The sequence below is a fragment of the Ixodes scapularis genome, unplaced genomic scaffold (genome assembly GCF_016920785.2).
Source record: "Ixodes scapularis isolate PalLabHiFi unplaced genomic scaffold, ASM1692078v2 PGA_scaffold12__126_contigs__length_90152505, whole genome shotgun sequence".
In the NCBI taxonomy this organism is placed as follows: Eukaryota; Metazoa; Arthropoda; class Arachnida; order Ixodida; family Ixodidae; genus Ixodes; species Ixodes scapularis.
The window spans coordinates 71,433,433-71,461,383 of NW_024609838.1; the positions used below are offsets into that span (position 1 = coordinate 71,433,433).

General features: G+C 47.7%; 4 protein-coding genes across 12 annotated transcripts in view; 1 reads left to right on the top strand and 3 right to left on the bottom strand.

The window, feature by feature from the left end:
* The window catches only part of LOC8051407 (NADH dehydrogenase [ubiquinone] 1 alpha subcomplex assembly factor 2), a 50,615-nt gene that overhangs the window by 10,914 nt on the left and 11,750 nt on the right, over positions 1–27,951 (bottom strand). The gene's annotated exons all lie outside the window — the stretch shown is intronic.
* Positions 975–2,673, bottom strand: LOC8051409 (guanine nucleotide-binding protein G(q) subunit alpha-like). Its single transcript, XM_002435003.4, has 2 exons — positions 1,594–2,673; positions 975–1,007 (listed from the first exon to the last, which is right to left on the bottom strand). The coding sequence occupies exons 1-2, from the start codon at positions 2,659–2,661 to the stop codon at positions 975–977; spliced, it is 1,101 nt and encodes a 366-aa protein (XP_002435048.4). The 5' UTR covers positions 2,662–2,673.
* On the top strand, positions 3,629–13,332 carry LOC120846844. Of its 8 annotated transcripts, none has more exons than XM_042289567.1 (6): positions 3,662–3,829; positions 4,746–4,941; positions 6,020–6,233; positions 7,022–7,091; positions 7,384–7,569; positions 13,198–13,332. In XM_042289567.1, exons 2-6 carry the CDS (start codon positions 4,896–4,898, stop codon positions 13,309–13,311), a joined length of 630 nt encoding a protein of 209 aa, XP_042145501.1. In that variant the 5' UTR covers positions 3,662–3,829; positions 4,746–4,895; the 3' UTR covers positions 13,312–13,332. The 8 variants fall into 8 exon arrangements, 4 of the variants coding, with proteins under 4 accessions (XP_042145501.1, XP_042145503.1, XP_042145500.1 ...); XM_042289569.1 differs by lacking the exon at positions 3,662–3,829 and adding an exon at positions 3,873–4,282 and having other exon boundaries at positions 6,107–6,233; XM_042289566.1 differs by lacking the exon at positions 3,662–3,829 and adding an exon at positions 3,877–4,282.
* LOC120846845 lies at positions 20,450–27,937 on the bottom strand. 2 transcript variants are annotated; one of them, XM_042289565.1, is made up of 6 exons: positions 27,727–27,937; positions 26,615–26,810; positions 25,323–25,536; positions 24,465–24,534; positions 23,987–24,172; positions 20,450–20,544 (listed from the first exon to the last, which is right to left on the bottom strand). In XM_042289565.1, the coding sequence occupies exons 2-6, from the start codon at positions 26,658–26,660 to the stop codon at positions 20,473–20,475; spliced, it is 588 nt and encodes a 195-aa protein (XP_042145499.1). In that variant the 5' UTR covers positions 26,661–26,810; positions 27,727–27,937; the 3' UTR covers positions 20,450–20,472. The 2 variants fall into 2 exon arrangements, with proteins under 2 accessions (XP_042145499.1, XP_042145498.1); XM_042289564.1 differs by lacking the exon at positions 20,450–20,544 and having other exon boundaries at positions 22,414–24,172.

The following is a 27,951-nucleotide window of genomic DNA, read 5'->3' on the forward strand; positions in this document are numbered from 1 at the left end:
CTTTCGAACGCCACATTCCGCGCGAAAAGCAGACGACGATTTCTGGTTAGCTCCGATTGGATGGAGGCACCGACGCCACCGCACGCTTTCGTCTCGTCTCCATGAGTTTCTCCCAACTTTCTGTGGCATTTTCGACGAGAGGATACAGCGCTCGCGTGCACAGCTTTCATCATCGGCCTTCATGCACGCGCCCCCACACCCTTGATCGGAGCCCACTGCGCGTACACAGAAAGTTGACTGCAAACACGGTTTTCGTTCCGATGATACGAAAAGGACGACGGTTTGCTCCCGGAGTTGCACACAGACCGAAGAAAGCACGCTCGCGCGGTACGAAACTGTTAACGCGAACAAGCAATCGCGTTTTTTTTTTTCCCCGTTTTTTTTTCCTTCAAATTAAAGCCTTCAAAATAGTCAGTTACAGGCTAAAAAAAAAAAAAAGTATTTGAGGGAAAGTAGGGCTGGGGAGGAGGAAGCAAACGGAATGCTGGAGAGGAGAGAAGGAAACCTCCTCCTCTCTCCAGCGTTGCATCTGCTTCCCCCTCCTCAGCCTTTCTGCCCCTCGAAAACTAGAATGTGTTCACGTAGCACACTAACCTAAACGCTCAAATCTGGTGCCCGAGAACAAACAATCTTTTAAAATAAATCCGAAGAAAAAGAAATCGCTGATGTCGCGTTCGCGTTAACCGAGTCGCCCGGTGTACAATAGTAATACAGCACGCAGTGTAAACGAGCACGCCTTGCTTCGTAGACGTAAAGCACGAACTGTCCCGATCGAGCGGCGTCCAATACGCGGATGTGGCTTCCCCGCAATGTACCAGTGACGGCGGAGAAGAGCCCTTACGGAGCTAGCACGCCCAGACGCTCCTCGAAGTATCGGGGAAAGTTCGGAGCACATCGCAACATTCCCGTGCAAAGGTCAGTTCGAATGGTACGCTATTCAGATCGATAACCGAGCCGAGAGAATTCGCGCATGCCTACATTTCCTCGTAATGTTCGTCCACCATTATCTATTTCTTATTGCATTTCCAAAATGTTCATATGCGACGACACAATCTTCATAATGTCGGCTGCCATCTATATCCCTCTTCCTGCTGGGAAAGGTGACAGACAAAAAAAAAAAAAAAAAAAGTGAACGGCCAAGTAAATTAAAATTCATCCTGCGCTCCATTCGCAGAGCACGCGTTTTGCACTATCAGTGTCGAACAGAATTGTTCTTCTTGGTGGTCCCTGGGCCTGCCACTGAGCTACGAGGGACTGCACCCAAAGCTACGAGCCGCCAGCTCCAATCCCGAGCCAGCGAGCGAACCATCTGGTCGCTCGCTTGCCAACTGAAACGCTCACATCGGAGCAATGTACCTTCTACGCTAGCTCGTGATTGGGCGTAGCGGCACGTCTGCAGTCCGTCGCAAGGTGGACAGACAGCGTACAGTCACCGAGTCGTGCGTTCACGTCCTCAGCGGCGTCTGCTCGCCCTCGCCTCCAAGCCCGCCGTCAGCCGTCGTCCGGCGCGTCGGCGGGGTCCTCCGTCCATCAGGCGGTGTGAGGCAGCTGGAAAGCGGCGGTAGCGGCGGTGGCTGCAGTGACCGCTGCCGCAGCGGCGTTGCTGGCCGTCGACGCGTCGGACGGCTGCCGGCCCCTGCTCGGGCACGACCGGAGGCAGGCGATCTCGCGGAGCGTGGGCAGCACGTACTTGACGTCGTCCGTGTCCACGGCGCACGTGAAGAAGAAGTACACCGGGCGCTCGGGTTTGAGGTCGGCGAACAAGCGACGCAGGAACTCCCTGGCCGCCTTGGGGTCTCCCGGAGGCCCCCGGAAGGCGGGGAAGTAGGCCCCCAACGGGTGCCGCTCGATCTTCTGCTCGAGCAGGTCCTTCTTGTTCAGCAGCAGCAGGAGGTGCGACTCGGCGAACCAGGGGCTGGACACGATGGTGCTGAAGAGGTCCCGGGTCCGCTCCATCTTGGCAGGGTCGTCGTAGTCCGACAGCGGCGCCACGAAGATCACTCCGCTCACGTCCTCGAAGCAGTGGATCCATTTCTTGGGCTCGGAGCGCTGCTCGCCCACGTCCACCAGGCGCACGGGAAACTCGTCCAGCTGGAAGGCGTACTCCAAGACGCCCCGGGACGGCGTCCGCACGCGCAGGTAATCCTCGCGCGACGGCACGTAGCCCGGCCGCGTGACCCGCTGCACGTCGGGCAGGAACGGGGGCAGTCCGCCGTACTCGGAGCGCCGGGCGTAGCACTCGCGCACGCCGTCGTCCTCCCAGAGCCGGCGCAGGGCCTCGGAGACCGGCTCCGTGAGCGGCGGCTCGAGGGACTCGCAACGCACGGCGGCCAGCAGCATGGCGTTCTCGGCGTTGGACGGGTCGCTGTACGCGATGCCCAGGGCGTCCATGGCGCGCACGATGCGCTGCATGGCGCCCAGCAGCGCCTGGAAGACGCTGCGCACGTGATCGGCCCGGTCGGCCCGCGCGTCGCCTTCCTGGATGAGGCGGATCTGCTTGAGGAAGGTCGTCTTGCCGGCCTCTTCGGGCCCCAGGAGCAGGAACTTGCTCTCGCGGCCAGCCTCGAAGCGCTCGCGGCTCAGCTGCCGCTCGATGCGCTCGTTGACGCGCTTCTGCAGCTTGGCCTCCTCGCTCAGGCAGCACGGCACCGGCGGAGCCATCGGCGCCGAGCAACAGGTGCTCGCTGCTCCCGGGCCTCAGCAACCGGCGTCGAGCGCGTCGTCTGCTGCGGGGGCGGATGCCGTTGGTGGAACGCGAGGAAGCCGCCGCTCAGTACCGCAGTCCTCGCCGTCAAACGCACACCTTTCCCAAACACCGCCTGAGAAAAAGCTACTAGCGCGATGAGCACCGAAGGGGAATAAGAAGTTCTCTATTACAGGTGATGGAGAGCGCAGACGTCGGAGATAGCGGAGAGGTGCGCCAGCGCCGAAGCGCGGTCGGCGCGGCTGGGAGTTACAGGTACACATAAACACACACGTACGTCATCGTTAGTAGTATACCCGACCCGCCCCAAGCGGCCAACACACTAAACTCGACGAGAGTAGGCGGCGAAGTAGCAGACGCGCGCGTCGAGGTGTCACCGTCTGCTAGCATAGTGCTCGTTGTTGTGAGACGCTGCAAACGACGCGCGTGCGGCAACGCGGACGCGGGCTAGGCGGCGCTGCGTAAACTTCTACTGACGACGTTACAGGTGAACTGCGCTAAACTACGGCGTCGGCCTGACATGGGAGCGGAGCTTGTTGTACATCGTAGCTGTAAAGTTGCGGGGACAAAGGCGTTCGATCAATTACCGCCGAGAATTCTGTTTAATGCAAGAAAGAGCACTGCGAGTTAAATCTGAACGCCTTTTGTCGCCTGCGAGCGCGGCGAACGTGTAGAGTAATGAGCCTGACAACATTGAGCGACGCGCTGCCGTATACGAGCGATTCGGAGGAGGAATAATGGCAGGTCGCGTGACCCGACGTCACCGGAAGTGACGTCACAAATATAACGTCACGTGACAAAGAAATTTTGTTTTGCTTGTTTTTGTTTGTTTTGTTTTCTGTGACGTCACGGTTTTTAGCGAGGAAACTTTTTCTTATTTTTACTTTGTTGACGTATTATTTTTTTTTTTTTTTTTTTCTTGCTTTTTGCAACCGCGGGACCGCGTTTCTGCGCTTCAGATTGCGTTTCTCTGACTCCTTTGTTTGATATCGTGTCGTATCGTCGTATTTATGTAGTTATTAGGAACGGCAAGGCCTACGTTGTTGCGTCCTTTACCTGAATATCGTGACCGAATCGAGTGTCGTCGATTTGAATCGTGTCTTGCGAACCATCGTCGAACAAAAGGTGAGTGATTTGCGTTTTCCTGTGATGTGATTTCGATGTGTTCGTTCCACGTGTCCGAGCTGCTTCTTCGTTTCAAATACATTTGGCGCCGCTGCCTATTGTTTGAGCCTGTGCTCACGATGAAAACACGCATCGCAGAAACCTGAAAGCCCGCCAAAAGAGCTCTAAAAACCGCATCCCAGACCTGCCGGCAGACTTCCGAGCTAAGCCTGATTAAACAAAAACGTTTGATCCGGCGGAATAATGTGTTTGATATTACATCCCATGTCAACAAGGAACTGCGCTGTCTGTCTTCGCCCCCAACAGGTTTTATTCTTCCGGGTTTTTCAAATCTTTACCAACCCGCGTCCGATCGTAATACCCCGATCACAACAAATAGTTGATCGTGCTCCGATGGCTCCAAACATCAGCCGGCAAGGAAGTTACGTTTTTCGCTTCTATATTTTGACCCAAGTAAACTCATGTTCTCAAACTATGTCATTCTGTCACCACCTCCAGTTGCACATTCTGGCGCACTTGCAGCCTCGTGCACCCTTGCGAGGTTTCCTGCTATCGTACCCTGGATATCATGGATTTCTCGCCGTACGCGAGTGCTCACGGAGGCGTGCTATACACTCTGTATCATAAGTTGTGTGCAGCAGAGGCGCAGGCCCGAGCACATGACAGTAAAAAGCGCCTTTTTTGCACGAGTACCCGCGCAAAAGGACATTCTGCAGAGCTGTGCCCTCGCACCCGTGCCTTTGCTGCACACAACTTACGAGGCAGTATAATAACCGAGCCGTTTTTGTTTCTTTTGCACATTACTGTGAAAGAAGTGTCATTGCTGTTTTCTTCTCAAAGAAAACTCAGAGACGTTAGACAAAAGCAAACAGATAGGAGACTGCACATTCATATGTTTTTCCCCCTTGTGCTACAGGTGATGGCTGGTCGTGGTTCATCAGCGTTTGTTTTGAAACTGATGGGTACCACAAGGCATGAAGGAGGTGACTTGCAGCAGCAAGGCACTGCAAGCCTTCGCAGCAACTGGCTAGCCAGTGCTGCTCTGTTCTGAACTGCACTGCGTGTCATGCGGAGGTTTTGTGCAAGCTCTCTGGGCGGCGACGCTAGCCACGGTAAGTGCATTCTATGCAGCTTCCTTTTAGGGATATATGTGGCTCGCAGGCCATGTCGTGCCAGCGAAATATGTGCCACCCGAGTGACAGCAGTGCTAGTGGCAAGGCTGCGCTGACAGTAATCAACACTGCACTGTGTTTTCATTCAATAACTAGTGACAAGGAACCAAATACTCCCGAGAGAGTCTCGGTTGTGCTTTGATAAACTCCAGCTCGCTTATGAACAGGTGGATGGCACAGATGGCTTTTCCTGGTGGACTTGGTGTCCGTGTTAACATTGCAACCAGACTTTCTTTCAGTTTGTGGCGTTTTTTCGTTGCGGGTGACCAGCATTGCAGTAGAAAAAGATGCAAAATAGTATAATGTTTGCATTCGTTACCTAAATTAATGGCAAGAACAACTGACATACATTTCCACCGACTGCATTTCTCGGAGGAATAGCCTGGACTAAAAAGCTCGCTACACTATGTCGTTCCCTCTTCGCCTGTACAACTCTGCGTCTTCCCTCGATCGTCTCATGTGGCTGCTTCTGTGTCTGCCTAGGCACTCGGTTGAAATGGGGAAAGCTGTCTGCGTTGCACATAACCGCCATTAGAGCCAGCGTGGGCGTAGCTGGGGTAGCCCCCACTATGGCTTCTCCAGCTCGACACAAGTAACATTCCTACCGCTGTTGTGTTAGCAGAAAACAGACCTGCTTAAAACGTACAGTGCACATAGCACACAATGGAGAGGTTGCTCGCCAATCATTTTCTTGGAAGTGTGAGTTGAGCCCTTTCGAGGCAGTTTGCTTCCGCACCGTGCACTATAATCCGCCCGAGAAGAGAAAACAAGATGAATAACCAGTAGGATTTCTTTGTTCCAAGGCTTCTTGACGCAGAAAAAGACTAGGGAGCCAGTATTGTTGCTTTTTTGCTACCCCGTGCGAGACTCAAACCCGACATGCAAGGAAGTGGAAAGGCCTCTTCCTTTCTGCTTTCTTGTGCCTTGGGTTTTAGCTGTGTTCAGAATTCACAGCTCGCCTGCATGCCTACTCTTTTGTTCACTGTGTTACTAAAGTTTTCTGTCGTTGCTGTCCCAGATTGGCTTCGTGGATGCACAGAAATACTCAAGGCGCTTGACGTCTGTGGCTCATCTGTATTGTTTTTCCCGGTACCACGGCATGAAGGAGCTGGCCTCCCTCCCTTCCATCAGCTGCGAGATACTACAAGCACTGGGCTACAGCTGCAGCTAGCCCATGGGTACCGTTCTGCGTCCTGTACTGCATCTAGTTCGAAAGGCCATGTGAAAGGCAGGTGTGGTCTTTATGGGCTCTGTCACTATGTGCATTTTCTGCAGCTTTTTCGGGGCAACTTCATATTAAGATTCAATACGGACTCGAGTGAGAGGGGGGCATTCTGAGAAAGCCAGCCTCTTTGTTAAACCATTGGGACTGGTATTATATCTACAGAGTTTATTTACACCTTTTGTTATGTACTTTTTTATTTATTTTTATTTTACTAGTTACTTATACTTCAATCTGACACGACAGCCACCAAAAATGGGGAAAGGACAAAAATGTTGACATATTGGCCTTTTTGTTTTCTGGCAGTTTGTTTGAAGAGCCAATGTTGGGGGCCGTCATTCGTGTTATTTTTCCCACACGCACGTCCAGCCTATGTTTACGTAAAGCCCCAATTGCCCCTTAGCAACAAAAATAATTTATGCGACAGACTAGGCGGCAGCATTGTGGACGAAAACAGGCCAGATTATATCTGCCATGTTTAAAAACTACATTCGGTGACAGGTTATGAATTCAGTGACAAGAATGCACACCGCCTGCCAATCCCTGCTGTCAGTTGTCGTGACGTCACGTCCTGCTAAGAAACTAGTATATATTTTTTTTAAATGGCAGGTTTTGGTTGCTGATGCCTCGTAGCACGTCAGCACTCTAAGCAATTCTTCTGCTCTTGGCCTCTCCGGTTTTACTTTGCAAAGTCATGACGGCGTCTGCTTTTGTTTGCAGTATTTCCCGTGTGTCGACGTGAGAAGGCAGCGATTGTATCGCCAAGGAAGTAACGATCAATCTGCGCATTTATTCCAGCGGCACAGCGTTTACAAACCGGACTTTGCCCTTCACCGAGGGGAAAGTCTACCGACTGGCCCTACAGTTGGCGAGCATTGTGCAGCCGTGAGCGCGTAACTTGTCCGAATGCTTTCGTCTGTATACAGTGACAAAATGACTCGCTGAAATGCGAAGTACCATACAGTACCATGCCGTACAGCAAACCATCGATCACTTGCTGCAGCAACTTTGCGTTTTAAGTCGTAATAATAAAGTGATTTTTAGGCTAAAATCATTTTTTCATACTGCTCAATTATTCGGAATTCTGCACGATCCCCATCGGGTCTGCAATATCGGTCGGTGGCTGTATAACCTTTAAACACAATGGTTACACACCACAGGTACCGGGGACCATGACATCAGTGAGCTGGCTTTCACCTTGTCCAAGGCAGCAGCGGAACACTACGGGCGGGACCCTGGATCACTGCACCATGGATGCCGTCCTGTACCCTGCACGGCACTGCGTGTGGCTTAAGTGGCCAAGCAGAGGGTCATTGCATGACTTTTATGAGGCGCCGCTAGCCATTGTAAGTACATTTTGGACACTCATGTCTGGTGATGTACTTTTGTGCTCTACCGCAGAGCACATTTGGTGGCGGTTCAGTCTTGCCAATTACACCATTTTGAAACGGAACACATTTAGTGGTGGCTCGGTTTAGGTTTCCTGGCTCGGTGATCTTGCAACAGTGTCTAGACTTGGCGTAAACCTTTTTGTACTTCATTGTCAAGGCTAGTGTAATTTCTGCAATGCCGTTGAAGCCACTTCTGCACGCAAACAAGATAAAAGTCGAAGCCACATGCTCGTGCACAGTGTATGACTACATGTATGCATGGGCACTCGTGCCCATGCGTACCCACTCGCAACATGGAGCATGTTTGTTTCGGCCGACACTCCACGCGTTCATTTCGGCGTCGCCACTCCACACGTCTATGCACTCGCTGCACCTTGAGAATCAAGTGTGCACCAGAATGCACTCCCGTCATGCATCACTCGGGAGAGGAACAAGAGCAGACGACTGGGGTTTTTCCGCCATAAGGAACGAGAACCGAAAAAAAGGGGATTTTCTGCTAAGAAACTGCGTCCCACGGGCAGCAAAATCGGACGCGAGCTGGGCTATTTATTCTGTGAAGCAAGCAATCGACAACCTGTGCTTCATTTTCAATTTTTCTTTCAGTTTGTTGCCACACACTTTTTTATTTTATTTATTTATTTATCAATACTGCCGGCCCAATATTGGGCCAAGGCAGGAGTGGGGTGATAGTGTCATACCTGCAAATTATAAACACAACAGTTCTAAACAAAAAGCAATCTTAGCACTGAAAAATATCTACGACTTAATCGAAAGAAGAAAATCAATCAATATCAACAGTAATACAGTAACCAAATGTAAGGCTAGTAATAACAGTAGCAGTAAATGTAACAGCAGTAATAACTAATAAAATAAAGACAGTAAAAATAATGTCATAACAGCAATAAATGCAATCTTAGCACTGAAAAATAATATCTACGGCTCTTCCGAAAGAAGAAAGTGAATCAATATCGATAACATCACCGGGAAGGCTGTTCCAAAAATCAATTGTATGCACAAAAAAAAGATTCTTTATAGCTATTTATTCGAGCTTTAATAGGGGCTACGGTCTGTGAGTGATGCAAGCGGTCCGAGTAAAAACTTTTCGTTTTTAGGTAAATCACGCTATCAATTTTTATACTACTCTTGAAAATCTGAAAGAACAGCTTCAAACGTTGGCTCTCTCTTCTGTTTGACAGCGAGCTTATATTGGCTCTCCTTTTACGTTCGGTCACAGACATAGTTTGTCTGAAATCTGAAAAAACTATATGCACTGCTAGCAATTGAATATCTTCGAGTTCACTGACCAGAGAGCTCTGCCATGGGCTCCACACTCCAGACACATATTCTAACACAGGTCTAATAATTGTCTTATAAGCAAGAATTTCAACGGAAGGGGGAGATTTACCCAGCGTTCCCCTCACGTACCACAATTTGTTAGTTGCCCGCTTCTTAACATACTGTACATGCCTTTTCCACCCAAGGTCACAAGACAAAATCACTCCCAAATATTTGTAGCTGTCTACTTCAGTCAATCCTATGCCAGCAACCTCATAGCTAAAATTTAAGATAGTTCTTTTTGTTGTAATATGCATGTACTGAGTTTTGCTAATATTAATATCTTCATGTTATTTTCATGACACCAAGATGCAATGTTAGCCAATGTGTCACTCACTTTTATCTGGTCTGTAAAGTTTATATTCATCTCGTCTCGTCTCGTGACATGAAGTCGCTCGTCTTCGGGTCTGTGCTGACGGTGTTGTCGCCGATTGCCAGTCAAGGGTTTTAGTGATGTCGGGATCATAGACTTAGGGTTGAATAACTTGGCTTAATATACAGGTGTTATACACAAAAATTACAGCATAGTTAGAGTTCGCTAGTTCTCAAAACTCAATGGCCTCTGCCGTCTAACTCTCTAAGTGACACCCCTGCACTTTATCCACTTGATTTTTTTCCGCATCACTCTTGATGGGCCTTTTATCTCAACTCCTGCTGCATCGCTCTCGATGTGTCTCCTCTCAAGTCTCTCAGTCAACTCCCCCTACTCAACTCTCCCGCTCCCAACATAGCTACCCTCGTCTCTCTCTTTCACTCTCTCCCTCTAACATGCATTCTCGTCCCTGTGGTAGGGCTACACATATCCCGACAAGCAAAATAATAAATGAGTTCAGTTGGCGCTATCCAAAACAAAACGGCCCACCGCCGCCGACTCTGTAAACATTCCAATCATAGACCCCTACAAACGCATTTACAAGTCCTTAATATACCTCTCATGTTTACAATAGCCGATTCCCCGTACAACCTCGAAAGGTCGACAACACGGGATGGGACATGCCATCAACGGCATAATGCGGCACAATGTGCGTCAAGGGCAGCTAAAATAATACAAAGTACCTTTGTAGGCAAAGAAGTTATATGCGGAGTTCTATATAAACAGGTGTAAGGTTATAATGTTCACGTTGGCGCCTCCACTTGGGGCCCATCGACCCCGGGAGGGGGCACGCAAGGTGTAGTAAAGATGCTCGAACCCCCGATGAAGGCAAAAAGATACAAAATTACGCAACACGCCCCTTTAACCGAAATGATAACATAAAAAAACAAGATTTGCGAGCCTCTGCTTACGAAACGCCCATTGTTTTCATTGCACAGTGCAACTCCTCCTGTAATACTGCTTTATAAAACTAAGCATCCGAAGCAGACACGCACAAGTGAAATGCTCTAAATACAATAAACTTTTTTTTTTTTTTTTTTTTCACATTTTCAATGTTTAGGTTTGTAAAAATAAAAGAAAAATCTTTGCGACTACATGTTCAGTGGAGAAGCAGATCGCAAGCCTTGGCAGGGCACTACATTCTGATCATAGTGCCCATAGATACGCGACAAGGCGTCCGCATTCGAATGCAAGCAACCCTGTTTGTAGTCTATCTTAATCTGGTAGGCCTGCAGCAACAGGCTCCAACTTTGTAGACGGTCATTGTTCTGCCTGCTGTTGTTTAGCCATCGGAGCGCGTTGTGGTCCGACTGGACTGTGACATTTTGTCCATCAACATACACATGAAAATGTTTCATGGCCCACACAATTGCCAGACACTTCTCAATTGTTGCATACTTCTTCTCACAAAGAAGTAGCTTACGGCTGGCGTACGCAACGGGGTGCTTGACGCCCTCGCTAGTTTGAGCTAGAATGGCCCCGATCACCCTGTTGCTAGCGTCTACTTGGAGTATATAGGGTCGACTCGGGTCTGGGCTCCGCAGCACTGGACTGCTGCATATTCTCTCCTTCAGTGCGCTGAATGCGCTCTCGCATGACAGCGTCCACACTACTTGCTTAGGTTCAGCCTTATGTGGGAGGTCGGTCAGCGGTGCGGCCAGCTCCACGAAGTTTTCAATGAAATTCCGGTAGAAGTTAACTAGGTCCAAGAAGGAACGGACTTCTGTCTTCGTGTGGGGCCTCTCGATCGCCTGGATGGTCTCAATCCTTTCAGGGTCAGGTTGTGCTTGCCCATCCCTAATCACGTGCCCCAGGTAGTGCACTTCCCACCTCCCAAACTGGCACTTGTTTATTTTTTAGAGCCAGGCCTTCCTGACGCAACTTCTTTAGGATGGTGCACGAATGAAGCAGGTGTTGCTGAACACCTGCCACGTGTTGCTGAACACCGCTATGTCATCTAAGTATGCCCGAGCGAAGTCTCGGTGCTCTTTCAGGAGGTCGTCCACCAACCTTTGGAATGTCGCCAGTGCTCCTTTCAGTCCGAACGGCATCACCGTAAATTCGTACAAGCCGGTGTCCGTACGGAATGCTGTCTTAAAAAAAGCTTCCTCTGATAAAGCGATTTGCCAGTAGCCTTGGGACATGTCAAGGGTGCCGATTATTTTGGCTCTCCCCACAGTCTCGATCATCTCAGGGAGTGAAGGCATGGGGTAGGCATCATCCTGTGTTGTCGCGTTCAGCTTCCTGAAGTCGACACAGATCCTCATGCTGTTGTCTTTCTTCACGCATACTATCGGGGATGCCCACGGACTTGTCGATGTCCGTATGATGCACCATTTCCAGCATTTCCATCAGTTGTTCCTGTACCCCCACCTTGATACTGTACAGAACCCTGTACGCTTTCGACGCAATCGGGTCGGCGCTCTTTGGGATCTCGTGGTTCTACCTGGCCTATCGTCGAAGACATCACCGTAGGACCGAATCAACTCGTCCAGTTCTTGAACCTCGTGAGCCTGAACTTCAGCGTCCATGTTCAGCCCTCCGCTTGACCCGTTCTCTCGGGTCCGTACATCAAAACACGCCATTTCGTCACCGATTTCGTCGGGTGCTTCCATTACAAAGGACATCTCTCGGGTAATGTTTTCGGTCATGACCGCTTTTATTTGATACGGGTATTGAAGAAGTCTTGACAAGATCATTAGAGAAAAACCGAGTGACTTGCGGGAGCCACTGGTTTCCCTCCCCTGAGAAGGTGTAAGCTGCAGACATTCCGGCCGGAGTCGCCTGGCTTCGAGCCTGCTCGTTCTGTATCATGTCGGGGAGAGTATGCCACCCTTCTGGCCTACTCTCACACTTCCCTACACGTTTCCCGTTTTCAACGGACCAGCCAGATCACACGGGACGGTCCCTCCTCCGAGTGGACGTTGCCCGGAGTCCTGAAGTGGACTCTGGGCGACGGGTAGGGTGCGAAGAGATCCTATGAATGCTATGCAATTTAGAACACCTTTGGGAAATGCCAAAGAAAGCTATTTTTTTGTGGATGTGGTGCTGTCTGTTGGATTTTTCGCTAGCCATTGTTAAACTCCCAGAACTCTGTGCCGAAAAACTGAGGGAGAGGAGGAGACAAGAGTGCGGGGACGTCAGAACGCAGAGCTCCGATTGGAACGATTAGTGGGTAGACCTAAAGCTAGCTGCCTTTGTCTGTTCTGCACATGCGGAACGACGGTGTCTGGCTTTTGGTTTTTGCATTTGAATGCGTTCGACGAGTGCAGTGGAGACAGATAGCTTCTGTCTCTGCTGCAGTCGTCGAACACATTTGAAGATGGAACGCCGGCATCCAGCGTTTTGTTCTCTCATTCGAACACGTTAGAACGCGGAACGCTGGTGTCCAGGGTATGGCTTTCACATTCAAACGCCTTTGATGAGTGCAGTGGATACATAGGCAGCTAGGTCTACCCTCTAATCATTCCAACCAGAGCTCTGTATTCTGACGTCCCCACATGCTCTCGTCTCCTCCTCTCCCTCAGTTTCTCGGTGTATACTCAAGTGCTCTGCATCATGTGCAGATTTTTTTTTGTGGGGGGGAGTCACATTCCCCCCCCCCCCCCCCCCCCCCCTTGAGGTTAACTTCTTAATGAAAAATCAACATACTCCAGCTTTTCTTAGGAAGAAATTATTAGTTTTTGGTGACATAACAAATATTAGGTCAACAAAACACACCTGGGCAACATTTTGCCCGTGATATCATCTTGCAAACCGCCCCCACTCCAACCAGCCTGACAAATTCGCCCCTGCTGTTCATTGCCTTGCATGTTTGGGTCAGATATTGTTGCTGTTGACCTGATGGACTCCCTTGTTCTCTTCATTCATCATAGGTTTCAAACCGTCCTGAATCACGGACCAAGCCTTGCAAGACCTCACTCTTATGCCCTCTCCTTTTTGGTGGATCGGGTCTTGCCATCTTCCCCTCTCGTGGTTCCCTGTCATAAATAAATTGTATATTTTTCTGATGACGGTGTATACCTCTTGCTACACTTCACAAAAGGAGTGTGGTAAATCCATGCCACAGATTACTGCGAAACATGTGAGGAGGTAATTATTAAAAAGATGAAGCTCCGAAAAGTTTGATGGAAAGAAGATGGATATCCCTGTTTAATTTTTCTTGCCACCTTAACATGCTATGTCCGAAGTATTTCAGCCTTTCGTAGCATTGGCTTTTGACCATTCACACTTTTAAGGAAAGGCTTTTAGCAAGAAAAGTTCCCAAGTCTGTGTTTTTTTTGCAATTAATTACTGAGAAAAGGTTCATGTGGAGCGCAGGTTCGTCTGCTTGTGGTTACGTCGAAATGCGGAGCTCTGATTGAAAGATGGTGGGTAAACGATGCTAGCTGCTTAAAGGTCCATCCACTATCCTTAATCACAGGTTTAGCTGCTTTGAGGTCTATCCTTAAATCGGAGGTTGGCATTCTTGCATCGCCACAACCCATGCAAAAGAAAAACTCGCTCCACGTGGACATTGCCAAGTGTATTTCAAAACGTCTATTACCATTATTTTAACGAAATCTTGCTAGGGGAAGTAAGTTTTCCAAAGTTTTTGCAATTGCCATACATAAATCTGAAGAAAAATCAGGAAAAAAAAAAAAACATTGAGTGCATTTGTCCTCAGAGTTTTTACAGAATACACATCGCTATCACCATCACTGTTTTTATTTTTTCAAGATGGCCGTTCCGTTTCGTCTTTCGTGAACGTTCTGTGATTTCGGCGATTTACGTGATTTACGAACAGCACTGCCCAATTGGTACGTTAATTTTGGTGGCTATTTATCGCGTAATATTGTGGGTATCTTGTATTTGTACTGAAAGTAGTATTTGAGGTTTAGATTCGTACAGAGCATTAGCTCGGTGGGTCGTCGTCTCCTAAATTGCTTGTTTGCCTTTTGTCCACGTTTCTTTCCCTTACCAACCCATCACACACTCGTTCATTTCCCTGTTTTCAGTACCTACAATTTTGCTAACGACAGTCTGGTTATGTATGAATCCGGATACGTAGGAAGTGACCAATGTCGCTGTTCGCTAAAATGCAATTCGCTCATGTGATACGGATCCGCTCTACCTGCACTGTTCTTTTTATGCTGCGCAATTGCAAGATACGCTTTTACTGTTTTGAAAATATTAACTTACGGCGTTCTATAATATCGTTTGGAAGCCGAGTTATGTTCGTAAAGAACACGTGGTTAAACGGTGGATAGCACCTGTGCTGAGATGTTTTATTTTCGAATGTCCGGAAAGCATCCTCGCAGGGGCAGCTGTCAACAATCTAGGGACTAGCCGAAGCGGGACGGTAATGTTAAGAGATATGAAACTGAATAGCACTCAGTGTAAAATATTTCTATGTTCGCTGATCTCCTAGGCATCACTGAGGTGCTTTGTTTGACTGTGTGCCTTTATTTTATGCTAATAGAATGTGCTGTACCTACAACTGCTGCTCAGTTGCACTCGTGCAGGGGTCTATGGCAGTTGACCGAACACCATATCATAGAAGCGTGTTTTCGAGGACAGGCACATTTTATCGAAGCTCAGTTTACAGCAGCATTTATTGAAAAAGGGTCGCAGTTTAGTGAATCCCTTCGATTGAATTAAGATAAGCAAATCTGGAAGCACCTAAAGGCTAGCACATGATTCACTGAGGCATGATTTAAGTTGTAAAACAAACAGAACGTAAAAGTACTATTTTCGAAAACAGCAGGGTAGTGACATGCACGAAAACTGTCCATCATACTCTGAATATGCTGCCGCCCAAGCGAGCAACTCGCTGACTGGCTCAGCTTCACCGTCAGCGAAGACAGAACAAGCGAATGCTGGAGCAAGCAGTCGAGTTCGGTGAATTGTTTTCTTAAAAATAAATTTGCTGAAAGGAGGTTCGTTGCCGTTTTCTCTAAACTGGGCGTCTTTTTGAAAGGATTCAATAAAATGGGGGTTTCTAAACCGGTGCTTTGGAAAATAGATGCCTCCCCTTGGGCCATACATGCCAACGTTCTTGGATCTATCAGTTGACAAGCTCCACGGAAAAGCAGCATTCAAAAACAGTTTTCTGTTGCCGGCATGCAAGCAGGTAAGGGTGGATAATGTTCTTAGCGCCACAGCGTCAATGCCTCCACGGTCAGCAAAAACACATTTTTTTAATGCTCTTTTTGCGTTAAGTATTGTGCAGACCTTATGTTTACTATAAGAACCACAATAAAACCACTTTCCACCGCAGGTAATGTGCATCCAACGTTCTACCGGATCTGTCCATAGGACGAGCTGATAGTGTAGCAGATGCCATTGAGTGGATGTGCCGCAAAAGGGTGTCGGGCATTTTCCAAGTGTGTGAACTGACCTAGATCTAAGAACATTTGTACACACATTGTTACCATTGCCAAGCAGGTCCAGATATTGTTGGAGATCTGCTGTTTGCTGAGGAATGTGTTCACAACATTCACACTTTCATCAATGCAAGCACATCTTTTTTTCAGTAATATTGAGGAACATTTCAGCAATCAAGGAAGTTGACACCGAAATGTTAAAAGCAATAAAGAAATTAAAGCGAGGCTGTTCTTGGGTGCAGATTTTATATCTTGTTTTATTGTTAAGGGCAGCACTGATTTGTTTGCCCCATTATTGAAGCATGCATATCACCTAAGGAATCATGCTCTTCCATCGTTGTGGAGAAAGTCTACTGTAGTACCGGTATACATGAACTCAGCTCTCCTACGTCACGCCACGGTGGTGGCGCGTCGGGCACACTTCCGGTCTGGGGTGGTGGGCAGAAGTCGCGGTGCGAGACATGCATTCCTGCGTTCTTTTGGGAGAAACCAGACAAAAAACCTGCCTTCTCGTCAAAATGCTGCGACGGAACTGTACCAAGAGACTCTGGAAAGGTTTGAAGATCAGTTTTCATGTGTTTCTGCCCCTCCATTCGTCCAAAAACGTGGATAGTATTCGTGACAAGGGCTAACCAGACGCTGTCGAACTACGATTGCTTATGCTGGCAACACTTTGTGCTCGACAGATGTAGTTGTGTTCCAACATGAACGAGAGAAAACCGCCAAGTTGTCCGGACCACCCGGAGGTTCAGCGAGTCTTCAAATTCACACAGCCGCCTGATCGTTCAAACTTGTCTGCTTTTAGAGCGCAGCTTTTAGGGGCCCGTTCCCGGCTTGAGCGGCGTCAGCGTAACCAAGGTCACGTGGCCCCCCAAGGTCATTCTAAGGTCACATGACCCCTCCCCCAGGGTCACGTGACCCCCCCAATGACGTCACCGGCATCCGCATCGTCGTCATCGCTGATAACGATGCGATGACGCCATCATCACTGATGACGTCACCGGCATCGTCATCATCACCCCCCCCCGCCCCCAGTACCCTTCCCTCCTCCTCAAGAGCTGCGCTCTAATTCGGCGTTACAGGGAGTTAGTTGTAAACGGCTTTCACTTTTTTGTCGTCTGCTCGTTCAAACAAAAGCGGCCCGCAGACCAAACTTTGACCCGGTGATTGTAATAAGAAGTAATTGCAAGCCTCAAAAGATTTAAGTTGGCTCGGTGAAAACAGTAGATAAAAGATGTTGATCATTGGTACCAGTGGCCATCGCCGACTTGTTACGCTCGCTGTGTTCCAGCTTCCTATTTTCAGTATTGACGTCGATCATCGCCGCTACCTTTTACACGTTTGCAGCACGAACGTTGCGACCAAAAATAGCTAGAAGAATCTCATCATGGTTTCGGCGTCCATTCTACGGCGTTCATGCGAATGAATCTCTGCACGTCAAATTATTTACGCAAACTTCAGCGTCGTAACAAACCTTGATAATTTCGCTCAGGCGATTAAAGTGGTAAGGCATTGTTATGAGGACGTAGAATTGACAATTCCAACACGAAAAAGAGTATGCAAACTCACACAGAAGCTGACGCGACATTCCAATGGTTTGTTGACGCGGGACGCGGTGCTTCTTGCCTGCACTCCATTGCGCATCCGTTCGAACTGTCGTCGGCTCTTTCAAACGACAGCTGCCCGTAAACCAAGTTTTGACCTGGTAATTGTGATAAGAAGTAAGTGCAGGCCTCAAAACACTTTTGAGGGTTGGTTGGGGTAAGTAGGCCAAGTGTAAGTAGATACATATTGATCATTGCTACCAGCGGCCGTCACCGACTTGTAATGCCCGATTCTACTTGCCGTTTTCAATATTGACGTCCACCATCTCAGCTACGGTCCACGCTTTTACAGCCCGAGCGACGTCGCGACTGAAAATAGCGAGATGACTCATCGTGGGAGTCGGGCTTTTGCGCTCATTCTGCGGCGTCCACGTGAAATGAATCGCCGCACGTTGCATTATTTATGCAGTTTTGCGGTGCAACGAGCCTCATTAATTTTGCTGAAGCCGCTCAAGTAGTCGACATCGTTAGGAGGACGTAGAATAAACAATTCCAATGGAAAAAGAGCACGGGGTCTCACACCGACGCCGACAACGCAATTCAATGGTTTGATTATGGGCGACGGCGAGCTTCTTGCCTACCAACCACCGCGCGGCGTCCGTTAGGGGCACTCTGGTTTGTTTTTAAACATGAGTTGGTGTGTAGGAGGTGGGTGACATGTCTAGGGTAGACAATCACTGCCCCATTTCCTTTCTGTATGTTCGTTTGAAAGTGTTTGAGATAGTTATACACAGACATGGGTCTTTTTACTCCAGTTTTGAACAGAGCACCATTGAACGCAATTTTTTTTAGAAAGTTGCTTAGTAAAAATTGGATTTTGTAAGCTTGAATACACAGTGCCATTTGTTCTCTCTTGGAAGCAAGTTAATATTATTCATTTTGATTTATAACGAGCTTTTGATAAGATGAACCACAAATTACTTTTGTAAAAACCGTTATTGTATGGTGTAGCATTGCCACATTTAAAATGGATTAATAACTAGCAACTTGCAAGATGAGGACAGCAGGGTGAAGCTTCAGTTGCCCTCACTTTAGCACGAATTTCCTACCTTCGGCAATGCTTTGAGCCCGAGCATTTGCAAGACACGCCCATACGTTCTCATTCCGTTAGGGACTATATCTAGCATATTGCCCGAATCGTGTACAGGTGTTGAATAGACTATCGCATGTTTTTCTACCAACCTGGGGTGTGCCTTGAGGATCAAATGTAGGACAACAAGAATTTCAGGGAGGAGCCTCCTACATTTGGCAATGCTTTGGCGTCTTGCAAGCCTCAACAATGCATGCGCAGACAAAGCATGAGAAAAGGCAACAAGTGCTTGCTGGAGGCCGGGCATTAAGAGATGCCCTGCGTTTCCCACCTTGTCGGCGACTATTAGCACCGAGATGTTCTGGTGGCATCTTTTTTTGCTCGCAACATCAGAGGCAGTTTGAAACTTCAGCACCATGTTCCAGATAAAAAGAAAAAGAAAAAAAAGAAAATGTTTAGCCTTTCCACTTTGGTGAAGAAGGAAGAGCAGCGGAGCTGTAGCTTCTGTTTTCGGTGGTGGCTTTTCAGGCGAGCGATCTGCTCTTCTTTCGTAAAGGAATCTGAAGCGCTTGACGCAGTGGAACTTTAGGTAATAGCAGAACCATTCGCGCTGCTGCGCACATCGCTGCTCGTTCCGTTCCCGCTCTTCTTCCTCCCAAGAAATGTTGCCGCCATCTATCAGCGATGGCAGCAACCAGTTCTCTGGTTGCCAAGGCTGGAAAGGCTGCCTGCCGCGATCTATGAGCGACGGCGGCAAACAGTGTTGTGTCGACCACAGGTGTTGACTTTTGTTTGGTACCGGGACATGATTCTGGGGAAACTAGCCCTTAACAGCTCTGCTGTAAGAAACTCCTTTCATGCAAGGCTTGTCAAAATATTAGGTGCTGGAAAATATTGGCCATACACATTCAGTCCTTTTCATGTCCTGCAGCCACATTGAAAAGCACTGCAAACAAGTACAATCATGCTCCTGATCTCGTCACAACTGTCTCTCCTCCTGTACAATAAATTCTGCATGCTATGGTCACCAAATGTCAATAGATGCATATGCCAATGCAGCAACTGAAGCCAGCTACAGCCACATCATCTTCCTAATGCCAAATTCCTACCAATGCAACAGTAGCTTGGGCTCGAGCTAGGCAGTCCCCCCTGCAAATGGCTTTATGTTATCCCTTCAATTTATTTCTAAAATTCTATAGACCTTTTCACCCTCCGTCGCATGGGTGCTGCGATCTTGAAATCACGTGACACAGCGGTCATTAGGTGGCTTCAAATTGTCACTCGTTTCTCCCCTTCGCGTTCTATTCGTTTTTTCGTCGCATTTTACTGCAATTTTACAGTGAAGCTGTATATGACTCCGTTGGTCAGGTTTTTTTTCCGTCTGTTAACAGAACAGTAGTGGACAGAAAAGCATTGTGAGGCGCACCTTGTCTTCTATCGCATAGTTTTGACACTTGTAGTTTTCAACAAGAAAACCACAAGTGTCAAAACCACAAGATAGATGACAAGCCATGCACAAACAATGTGAAGTACATAGCTCCCCGCATGCGTCTCGGTAAAAATTGCGGTTGCGTAAGCTGCCGTGGCAACGGCAACGTACAGCCGTTTATCTAGGCCCTTTTGCTGTTTACAAACATGAACTGCCGCTTGTGTCCCAAGTGACTTCCGGTCGCTCAGTCTTTGCAAGCCTGTTGAGCTTGTTCATGTCACCAGTACTAGAAAGCATAATCTCCAACATACATCAAAGTTGGAGATTTAATGAGGGCATTTGCCTGTACAATTTAATGTCTTGGAGGAGGCAAGTTGGTGTACAAAATATTTGAAACATTTTAAGATATCTGCCGTTTCTTCATTCTTTTGGTGCTCACCTGGAGAATTGGTGGTTACACGTTTTATCGACATTTTAGGCAGCAGTGTCAAAGTGGGTTTTGTTCATTCTTGTTATGAATCAGAAGTTTGCTGAGACATCAAACAAACTGAAGCACCGCCTGGTGACGCTTGCAAAGAAAGGGGTCTATATAAAAAAAGTTTCGGTACGCTGCGTTTCGACTGTAAAACGTGGTCCGCAGGTAACGTGCACTGTCATAAAAGAAATACCAACAATTTACTTATATGAAAGACATGAGGGAATGGGGTACAAGACTTGATCCATCAAGAGGCGCTGGGCCTAAAGAGAACTTCCATCTTGCAAGGCTTGATCCACGATTCAGGGTGGTTTGAAACCTATGGTGCATATGCAGAGAACGAAAGTGCCTATTAGGTAAACAGAAACAGTACCTTACCCGAACATGTAGGGCAACGCACAGTAGTCGGATGCAATAAACTCGCACTTGAGCAAATGTCGGTTAACAAGTATTTCAGAATAACAAACTTTCAAAAATCTATGGTGGTTTTCCTTTGCATTCTATGCAAAAATGTTTGCTCTACGAAAAACGAATTTCGGAATAGCGAATATTTCAGTTCAACGAACTTGATCGGTGGACCCAGGATTACTGTTGTGATCAGTTCAACAAAGTTTTGTGCTCTGCAGTGCTGGCGTAGCTGATGGCCGCCGCCGCCTTTGCAGCAGCGGTGCGGTAGACAAAAACGAACCATGCGGTGCATATTTTCTTTTCTTTATTATTGGTTCCTTTCGGCCATCTTAGTTTTGGGTAACAACGGCAGTTTGTGCGCCCACTTACGTAATAAATATAACGAAATGGAAGCGGTTGTCTCTCAGACAAATTGAAATACTTTCAGCGTCTGGGCAACGGTCAAAGGCAAGTGAATGTTGCGAAGGACTATCGGATGCTACCGTCGACGTTGTCAACGTTAGTGAAGCAAAAGTCGAAGCTTGAAAGAGAAACTGCGTTCAATCCCAACAGGGAACGGCTCTGCACTGAATATTTCAAGCCAGTGGACAGTGCCGTTGCGGTATGACTTCCTCACAGCAACTAGCTGTGCCAGAGGATATGCAAAAAAAAAAAAAAGATACTCTCTGGGCAACTTTGTTACTTCATGCGCTTTCAGAGCGCCGGTGCAAATGAAAATTATTGACTATATTCAAAATGAGAAAGGCAGCAGCGTAACTGCAATACACTTTGTATATATCAATGTACATGACTCCATAAATTGCATTTCACCCTTTTGACTCAATGTATGCTGTGCCCTATGCTGTTCCCTAATCCAGTGAATATATTCAGTTTAGTGGACTCCTAGTTAAGGGAACTATTTCTTTGAGTCCCTAGAAGTTTGCTCAAGTGGGAGTTTACTGTATAGAGTTCTAGAACTTAAACGATACTGGCTATTGAAGAATATAACAGGCAGCAAAACATTCACCACAACAGAGATCTTGAAACATGCATTGGTAGTCCAGCAAGTTATGTTTCAAAACAAATTTGTGCGCACAAACAAGAAAATTGCCCTTTTACCACACTATTGAGGCAAAGGCACTGGTAAGGCCTCATTCATACAAAAATTGATCACTAACCCGTAAGAATGTCCAGCAATAGGTTTCGTGGCACTTTAGATTCCGATCGTTGTATACACTTCTGATTTTATCCCTTATGGGAGGGGTGAGGATGAGAGCTTTCTCAAACAAAATATAATGGTGCAAGGTAACTAGTGTAGGTAAATGTTAAAGGGGTCATGAATCGATTCTTCAACTTCCTTCTTAGCTTTCCTCAACTTACAAATTGTGCAGTGTTACCAAAGGTACAGGGGCATAAGTATACCTCTAGCAGTTCAAGAGGAGGAAAAGGAGGAACTCCCCTCTTGCTCATGGCGCTTGGATCCTCATTTTTGTACTCGCACGTCACCATTCTCCCCCTAGGAAATTGGCCCTTGATGCTCGTCGCTCAACATTCAGACAAAAGTTGCTAATCCCCCCCTCCCCAGCCTGTGGCTTCCACAGTACTATGCACAACTAGCATATAAACCGGAATATAGGTCGAATTTATTCTTGAAATTGGACCTGAAAAAGTCGACCCTCGTCTTATATGACGGTCATTAGCGGAAAAACAAAAATAATCTCGCAACACTCAGTGCCTGAAGACGCCATTTTGTTTTATATTGCAATGGCCTAGCACTCGTCCACTTGTCACAATGGTCACGATTAACTTTTACTTGTGCTCCTTGGTTTGTTACATCTACCGCAGCAATAATGAGCGGAAGTAGAAGACAGTTCACAGTAGCCTTTTAGAACAAGGCAATCGCCTATGCAGAGATCCACCGGAATCTTGCAGCGCAGCGAGAGTTCAGTGTATCGGAGAAAAGCATATGCTACTGGCAAAACCAGAGACAAAAACCGGCGGCGTGCAGCAAGGCGAGGAAAACTTAATTTCGTGGAAGGACTGCAGTGTACCCCGAATTGGAAACAAAGGCGGCAAACTTTATTCGGGATCTGTGCGCCAGATCGATACCTGTGATGTCGGAGAGCATCCATATAAAAGGCGTTGAGGTTGCTCGTGCCTCCGAGCTTTCGAGGGCGCAATTCAAAGGGACGGCATCGTCCCTTTAAATTGTGTTAGTGAACTCGTCGTCGGACGAAGGCTCTGAGGAATCTGAGTAGTAACACTCGCATACTTCCTGTTTTATTGAGTGCAAAACAATTAAATAAATCTGCCGTGTTTTCTCGTCCTTTCATATACTTGGACAATTTTGTCACCAAGGTAAGGTTGCGTTTTCTTGCCATAAAAACTTCTTTTGCATCTTGCAACTTGTAAATTAAGGGGTCGACCTATATTCCAGTTTATACAGTATCTTCCGTGCACCCCTAAGCCGACAGTGCTGTGGAAACTATGTGCTCGTTGGGCCGGTCACACTTGTATCTTCAGCCACATGATCACGCTCCCTTGCACATACCCACATATGCAGAATGGGGTCAGGTGATGATGGACAGGAGGGCGGGCGAGGTTTGTCAACTGAAGTCCCAATTTTTCAACCCCGCAAGGATGGTGAGAGATCTCACGGTAGCTGATGTTGGTTCTGAACCTTACTTTATCCCATTGATGTATTTCAATGTCTGTGTGGCAACAAGCTGAAAGAAAACTTGAAAATGAAGCACAGGTTGTCGATTGCTTGCTTCACAGAATAAATAGCCCAGCTCGCGTCCGATTTTGCTGCCCGTGGGACGCAGTTTCTTAGCAGAAAATCCTCTTTTTTTCGGTTCTCGTTCCTTATGGCGGAAAAACCCCAGTCGTCTGCTCTTGTTCCTCTCCCGAGTGATGCATGACGGGAGTGCATTCTGGTGCACACTTGATTCTCAAGGTGCAGCGAGTGCATAGACGTGTGGAGTGGCGACGCCGAAATGAACGCGTGGAGTGTCGGCCGAAACAAACATGCTCCATGTTGCGAGTGGGTACGCATGGGCACGAGTGCCCATGCATACATGTAGTCATACACTGTGCACGAGCATGTGGCTTCGACTTTTATCTTGTTTGCGTGCAGAAGTGGCTTCAACGGCATTGCAGAAATTACACTAGCCTTGACAATGAAGTACAAAAAGGTTTACGCCAAGTCTAGACACTGTTGCAAGATCACCGAGCCAGGAAACCTAAACCGAGCCACCACTAAATGTGTTCCGTTTCAAAATGGTGTAATTGGCAAGACTGAACCGCCACCAAATGTGCTCTGCGGTAGAGCACAAAAGTACATCACCAGACATGAGTGTCCAAAATGTACTTACAATGGCTAGCGGCGCCTCATAAAAGTCATGCAATGACCCTCTGCTTGGCCACTTAAGCCACACGCAGTGCCGTGCAGGGTACAGGACGGCATCCATGGTGCAGTGATCCAGGGTCCCGCCCGTAGTGTTCCGCTGCTGCCTTGGACAAGGTGAAAGCCAGCTCACTGATGTCATGGTCCCCGGTACCTGTGGTGTGTAACCATTGTGTTTAAAGGTTATACAGCCACCGACCGATATTGCAGACCCGATGGGGATCGTGCAGAATTCCGAATAATTGAGCAGTATGAAAAAATGATTTTAGCCTAAAAATCACTTTATTATTACGACTTAAAACGCAAAGTTGCTGCAGCAAGTGATCGATGGTTTGCTGTACGGCATGGTACTGTATGGTACTTCGCATTTCAGCGAGTCATTTTGTCACTGTATACAGACGAAAGCATTCGGACAAGTTACACGCTCACGGCTGCACAATGCTCGCCAACTGTAGGGCCAGTCGGTAGACTTTCCCCTCGGTGAAGGGCAAAGTCCGGTTTGTAAACGCTGTGCCGCTGGAATAAATGCGCAGATTGATCGCTACTTCCTTGGCGATACAATCGCTGCCTTCTCACGTCGACACACGGGAAATACCGCAAACAAAAGCAGACGCCGTCATGACTTTGCAAAGTAAAACCGGAGAGGCCAAGAGCAGAAGAATTGCTTAGAGTGCTGACGTGCTACGAGGCATCAGCAACCAAAACCTGCCATTTAAAAAAAATATATACTAGTTTCTTAGCAGGACGTGACGTCACGACAACTGACAGCAGTGATTGGCAGGCGGTGTGCATTCTTGCCACTGAATTCATAACCTGTCACCGAATGTAGTTTTTAAACATGGCAGATATAATCTGGCCTGTTTTCGTCCACAATGCTGCCGCCTAGTCTGTCGCATAAATTATTTTTGTTGCTAAGGGGCAATTGGGGCTTTACGTAAACATAGGCTGGACGTGCGTGTGGGAAAAATAACACGAATGACGGCCCCCAACATTGGCTCTTCAAACAAACTGCCAGAAAACAAAAAGGCCAATATGTCAACATTTTTGTCCTTTCCCCATTTTTGGTGGCTGTCGTGTCAGATTGAAGTATAAGTAACTAGTAAAATAAAAATAAATAAAAAAGTACATAACAAAAGGTGTAAATAAACTCTGTAGATATAATACCAGTCCCAATGGTTTAACAAAGAGGCTGGCTTTCTCAGAATGCCCCCCTCTCACTCGAGTCCGTATTGAATCTTAATATGAAGTTGCCCCGAAAAAGCTGCAGAAAATGCACATAGTGACAGAGCCCATAAAGACCACACCTGCCTTTCACATGGCCTTTCGAACTAGATGCAGTACAGGACGCAGAACGGTACCCATGGGCTAGCTGCAGCTGTAGCCCAGTGCTTGTAGTATCTCGCAGCTGATGGAAGGGAGGGAGGCCAGCTCCTTCATGCCGTGGTACCGGGAAAAACAATACAGATGAGCCACAGACGTCAAGCGCCTTGAGTATTTCTGTGCATCCACGAAGCCAATCTGGGACAGCAACGACAGAAAACTTTAGTAACACAGTGAACAAAAGAGTAGGCATGCAGGCGAGCTGTGAATTCTGAACACAGCTAAAACCCAAGGCACAAGAAAGCAGAAAGGAAGAGGCCTTTCCACTTCCTTGCATGTCGGGTTTGAGTCTCGCACGGGGTAGCAAAAAAGCAACAATACTGGCTCCCTAGTCTTTTTCTGCGTCAAGAAGCCTTGGAACAAAGAAATCCTACTGGTTATTCATCTTGTTTTCTCTTCTCGGGCGGATTATAGTGCACGGTGCGGAAGCAAACTGCCTCGAAAGGGCTCAACTCACACTTCCAAGAAAATGATTGGCGAGCAACCTCTCCATTGTGTGCTATGTGCACTGTACGTTTTAAGCAGGTCTGTTTTCTGCTAACACAACAGCGGTAGGAATGTTACTTGTGTCGAGCTGGAGAAGCCATAGTGGGGGCTACCCCAGCTACGCCCACGCTGGCTCTAATGGCGGTTATGTGCAACGCAGACAGCTTTCCCCATTTCAACCGAGTGCCTAGGCAGACACAGAAGCAGCCACATGAGACGATCGAGGGAAGACGCAGAGTTGTACAGGCGAAGAGGGAACGACATAGTGTAGCGAGCTTTTTAGTCCAGGCTATTCCTCCGAGAAATGCAGTCGGTGGAAATGTATGTCAGTTGTTCTTGCCATTAATTTAGGTAACGAATGCAAACATTATACTATTTTGCATCTTTTTCTACTGCAATGCTGGTCACCCGCAACGAAAAAACGCCACAAACTGAAAGAAAGTCTGGTTGCAATGTTAACACGGACACCAAGTCCACCAGGAAAAGCCATCTGTGCCATCCACCTGTTCATAAGCGAGCTGGAGTTTATCAAAGCACAACCGAGACTCTCTCGGGAGTATTCGGTTCCTTGTCACTAGTTATTGAATGAAAACACAGTGCAGTGTTGATTACTGTCAGCGCAGCCTTGCCACTAGCACTGCTGTCACTCGGGTGGCACATATTTCGCTGGCACGACATGGCCTGCGAGCCACATATATCCCTAAAAGGAAGCTGCATAGAATGCACTTACCGTGGCTAGCGTCGCCGCCCAGAGAGCTTGCACAAAACCTCCGCATGACACGCAGTGCAGTTCAGAACAGAGCAGCACTGGCTAGCCAGTTGCTGCGAAGGCTTGCAGTGCCTTGCTGCTGCAAGTCACCTCCTTCATGCCTTGTGGTACCCATCAGTTTCAAAACAAACGCTGATGAACCACGACCAGCCATCACCTGTAGCACAAGGGGGAAAAACATATGAATGTGCAGTCTCCTATCTGTTTGCTTTTGTCTAACGTCTCTGAGTTTTCTTTGAGAAGAAAACAGCAATGACACTTCTTTCACAGTAATGTGCAAAAGAAACAAAAACGGCTCGGTTATTATACTGCCTCGTAAGTTGTGTGCAGCAAAGGCACGGGTGCGAGGGCACAGCTCTGCAGAATGTCCTTTTGCGCGGGTACTCGTGCAAAAAAGGCGCTTTTTACTGTCATGTGCTCGGGCCTGCGCCTCTGCTGCACACAACTTATGATACAGAGTGTATAGCACGCCTCCGTGAGCACTCGCGTACGGCGAGAAATCCATGATATCCAGGGTACGATAGCAGGAAACCTCGCAAGGGTGCACGAGGCTGCAAGTGCGCCAGAATGTGCAACTGGAGGTGGTGACAGAATGACATAGTTTGAGAACATGAGTTTACTTGGGTCAAAATATAGAAGCGAAAAACGTAACTTCCTTGCCGGCTGATGTTTGGAGCCATCGGAGCACGATCAACTATTTGTTGTGATCGGGGTATTACGATCGGACGCGGGTTGGTAAAGATTTGAAAAACCCGGAAGAATAAAACCTGTTGGTGGCGAAGACAGACAGCGCAGTTCCTTGTTGACATGGGATGTAATATCAAACACATTATTCCGCCGGATCAAACGTTTTTGTTTAATCAGGCTTAGCTCGGAAGTCTGCCGGCAGGTCTGGGATGCGGTTTTTAGAGCTCTTTTGGCGGGCTTTCAGGTTTCTGCGATGCGTGTTTTCATCGTGAGCACAGGCTCAAACAATAGGCAGCGGCGCCAAATGTATTTGAAACGAAGAAGCAGCTCGGACACGTGGAACGAACACATCGAAATCACATCACAGGAAAACGCAAATCACTCACCTTTTGTTCGACGATGGTTCGCAAGACACGATTCAAATCGACGACACTCGATTCGGTCACGATATTCAGGTAAAGGACGCAACAACGTAGGCCTTGCCGTTCCTAATAACTACATAAATACGACGATACGACACGATATCAAACAAAGGAGTCGGAGAAACGCAATCTGAAGCGCAGAAACGCGGTCCCGCGGTTGCAAAAAGCAAGAAAATAAACAAAAAAAAA

What these genes read in the sequence shown, in the direction of transcription:
- LOC8051409 (XM_002435003.4), bottom strand. Translation starts at nt 2,661, where the DNA reads ATGGCTCCGCCGGTGCCGTGCTGCCTGAGCGAGGAGGCCAAGCTGCAG. An exon ending in CGACGGCCAGCAACGCCGCT is followed by an intron (nt 1,008 to 1,593) that starts GCGGCAGCGGTC and finishes AATAAGAAATAG; the next exon opens with ATAATGGTGGACGAACATTA.
- LOC120846844 (XM_042289567.1), top strand. Translation starts at nt 4,896, where the DNA reads ATGCGGAGGTTTTGTGCAAGCTCTCTGGGCGGCGACGCTAGCCACG. An exon ending in GGGCGGCGACGCTAGCCACG is followed by an intron (nt 4,942 to 6,019) that starts GTAAGTGCATTC and finishes TTGCTGTCCCAG; the next exon opens with ATTGGCTTCGTGGATGCACA. An exon ending in ATGAGGCGCCGCTAGCCATT is followed by an intron (nt 7,570 to 13,197) that starts GTAAGTACATTT and finishes CATTCATCATAG; the next exon opens with GTTTCAAACCGTCCTGAATC.
- LOC120846845 (XM_042289564.1), bottom strand. Translation starts at nt 26,660, where the DNA reads ATGCGGAGGTTTTGTGCAAGCTCTCTGGGCGGCGACGCTAGCCACG. An exon ending in AAAGGCCATGTGAAAGGCAG is followed by an intron (nt 24,535 to 25,322) that starts GTGTGGTCTTTA and finishes CATTTATTCCAG; the next exon opens with CGGCACAGCGTTTACAAACC. An exon ending in ACCGACTGGCCCTACAGTTG is followed by an intron (nt 24,173 to 24,464) that starts GCGAGCATTGTG and finishes TACACACCACAG; the next exon opens with GTACCGGGGACCATGACATC.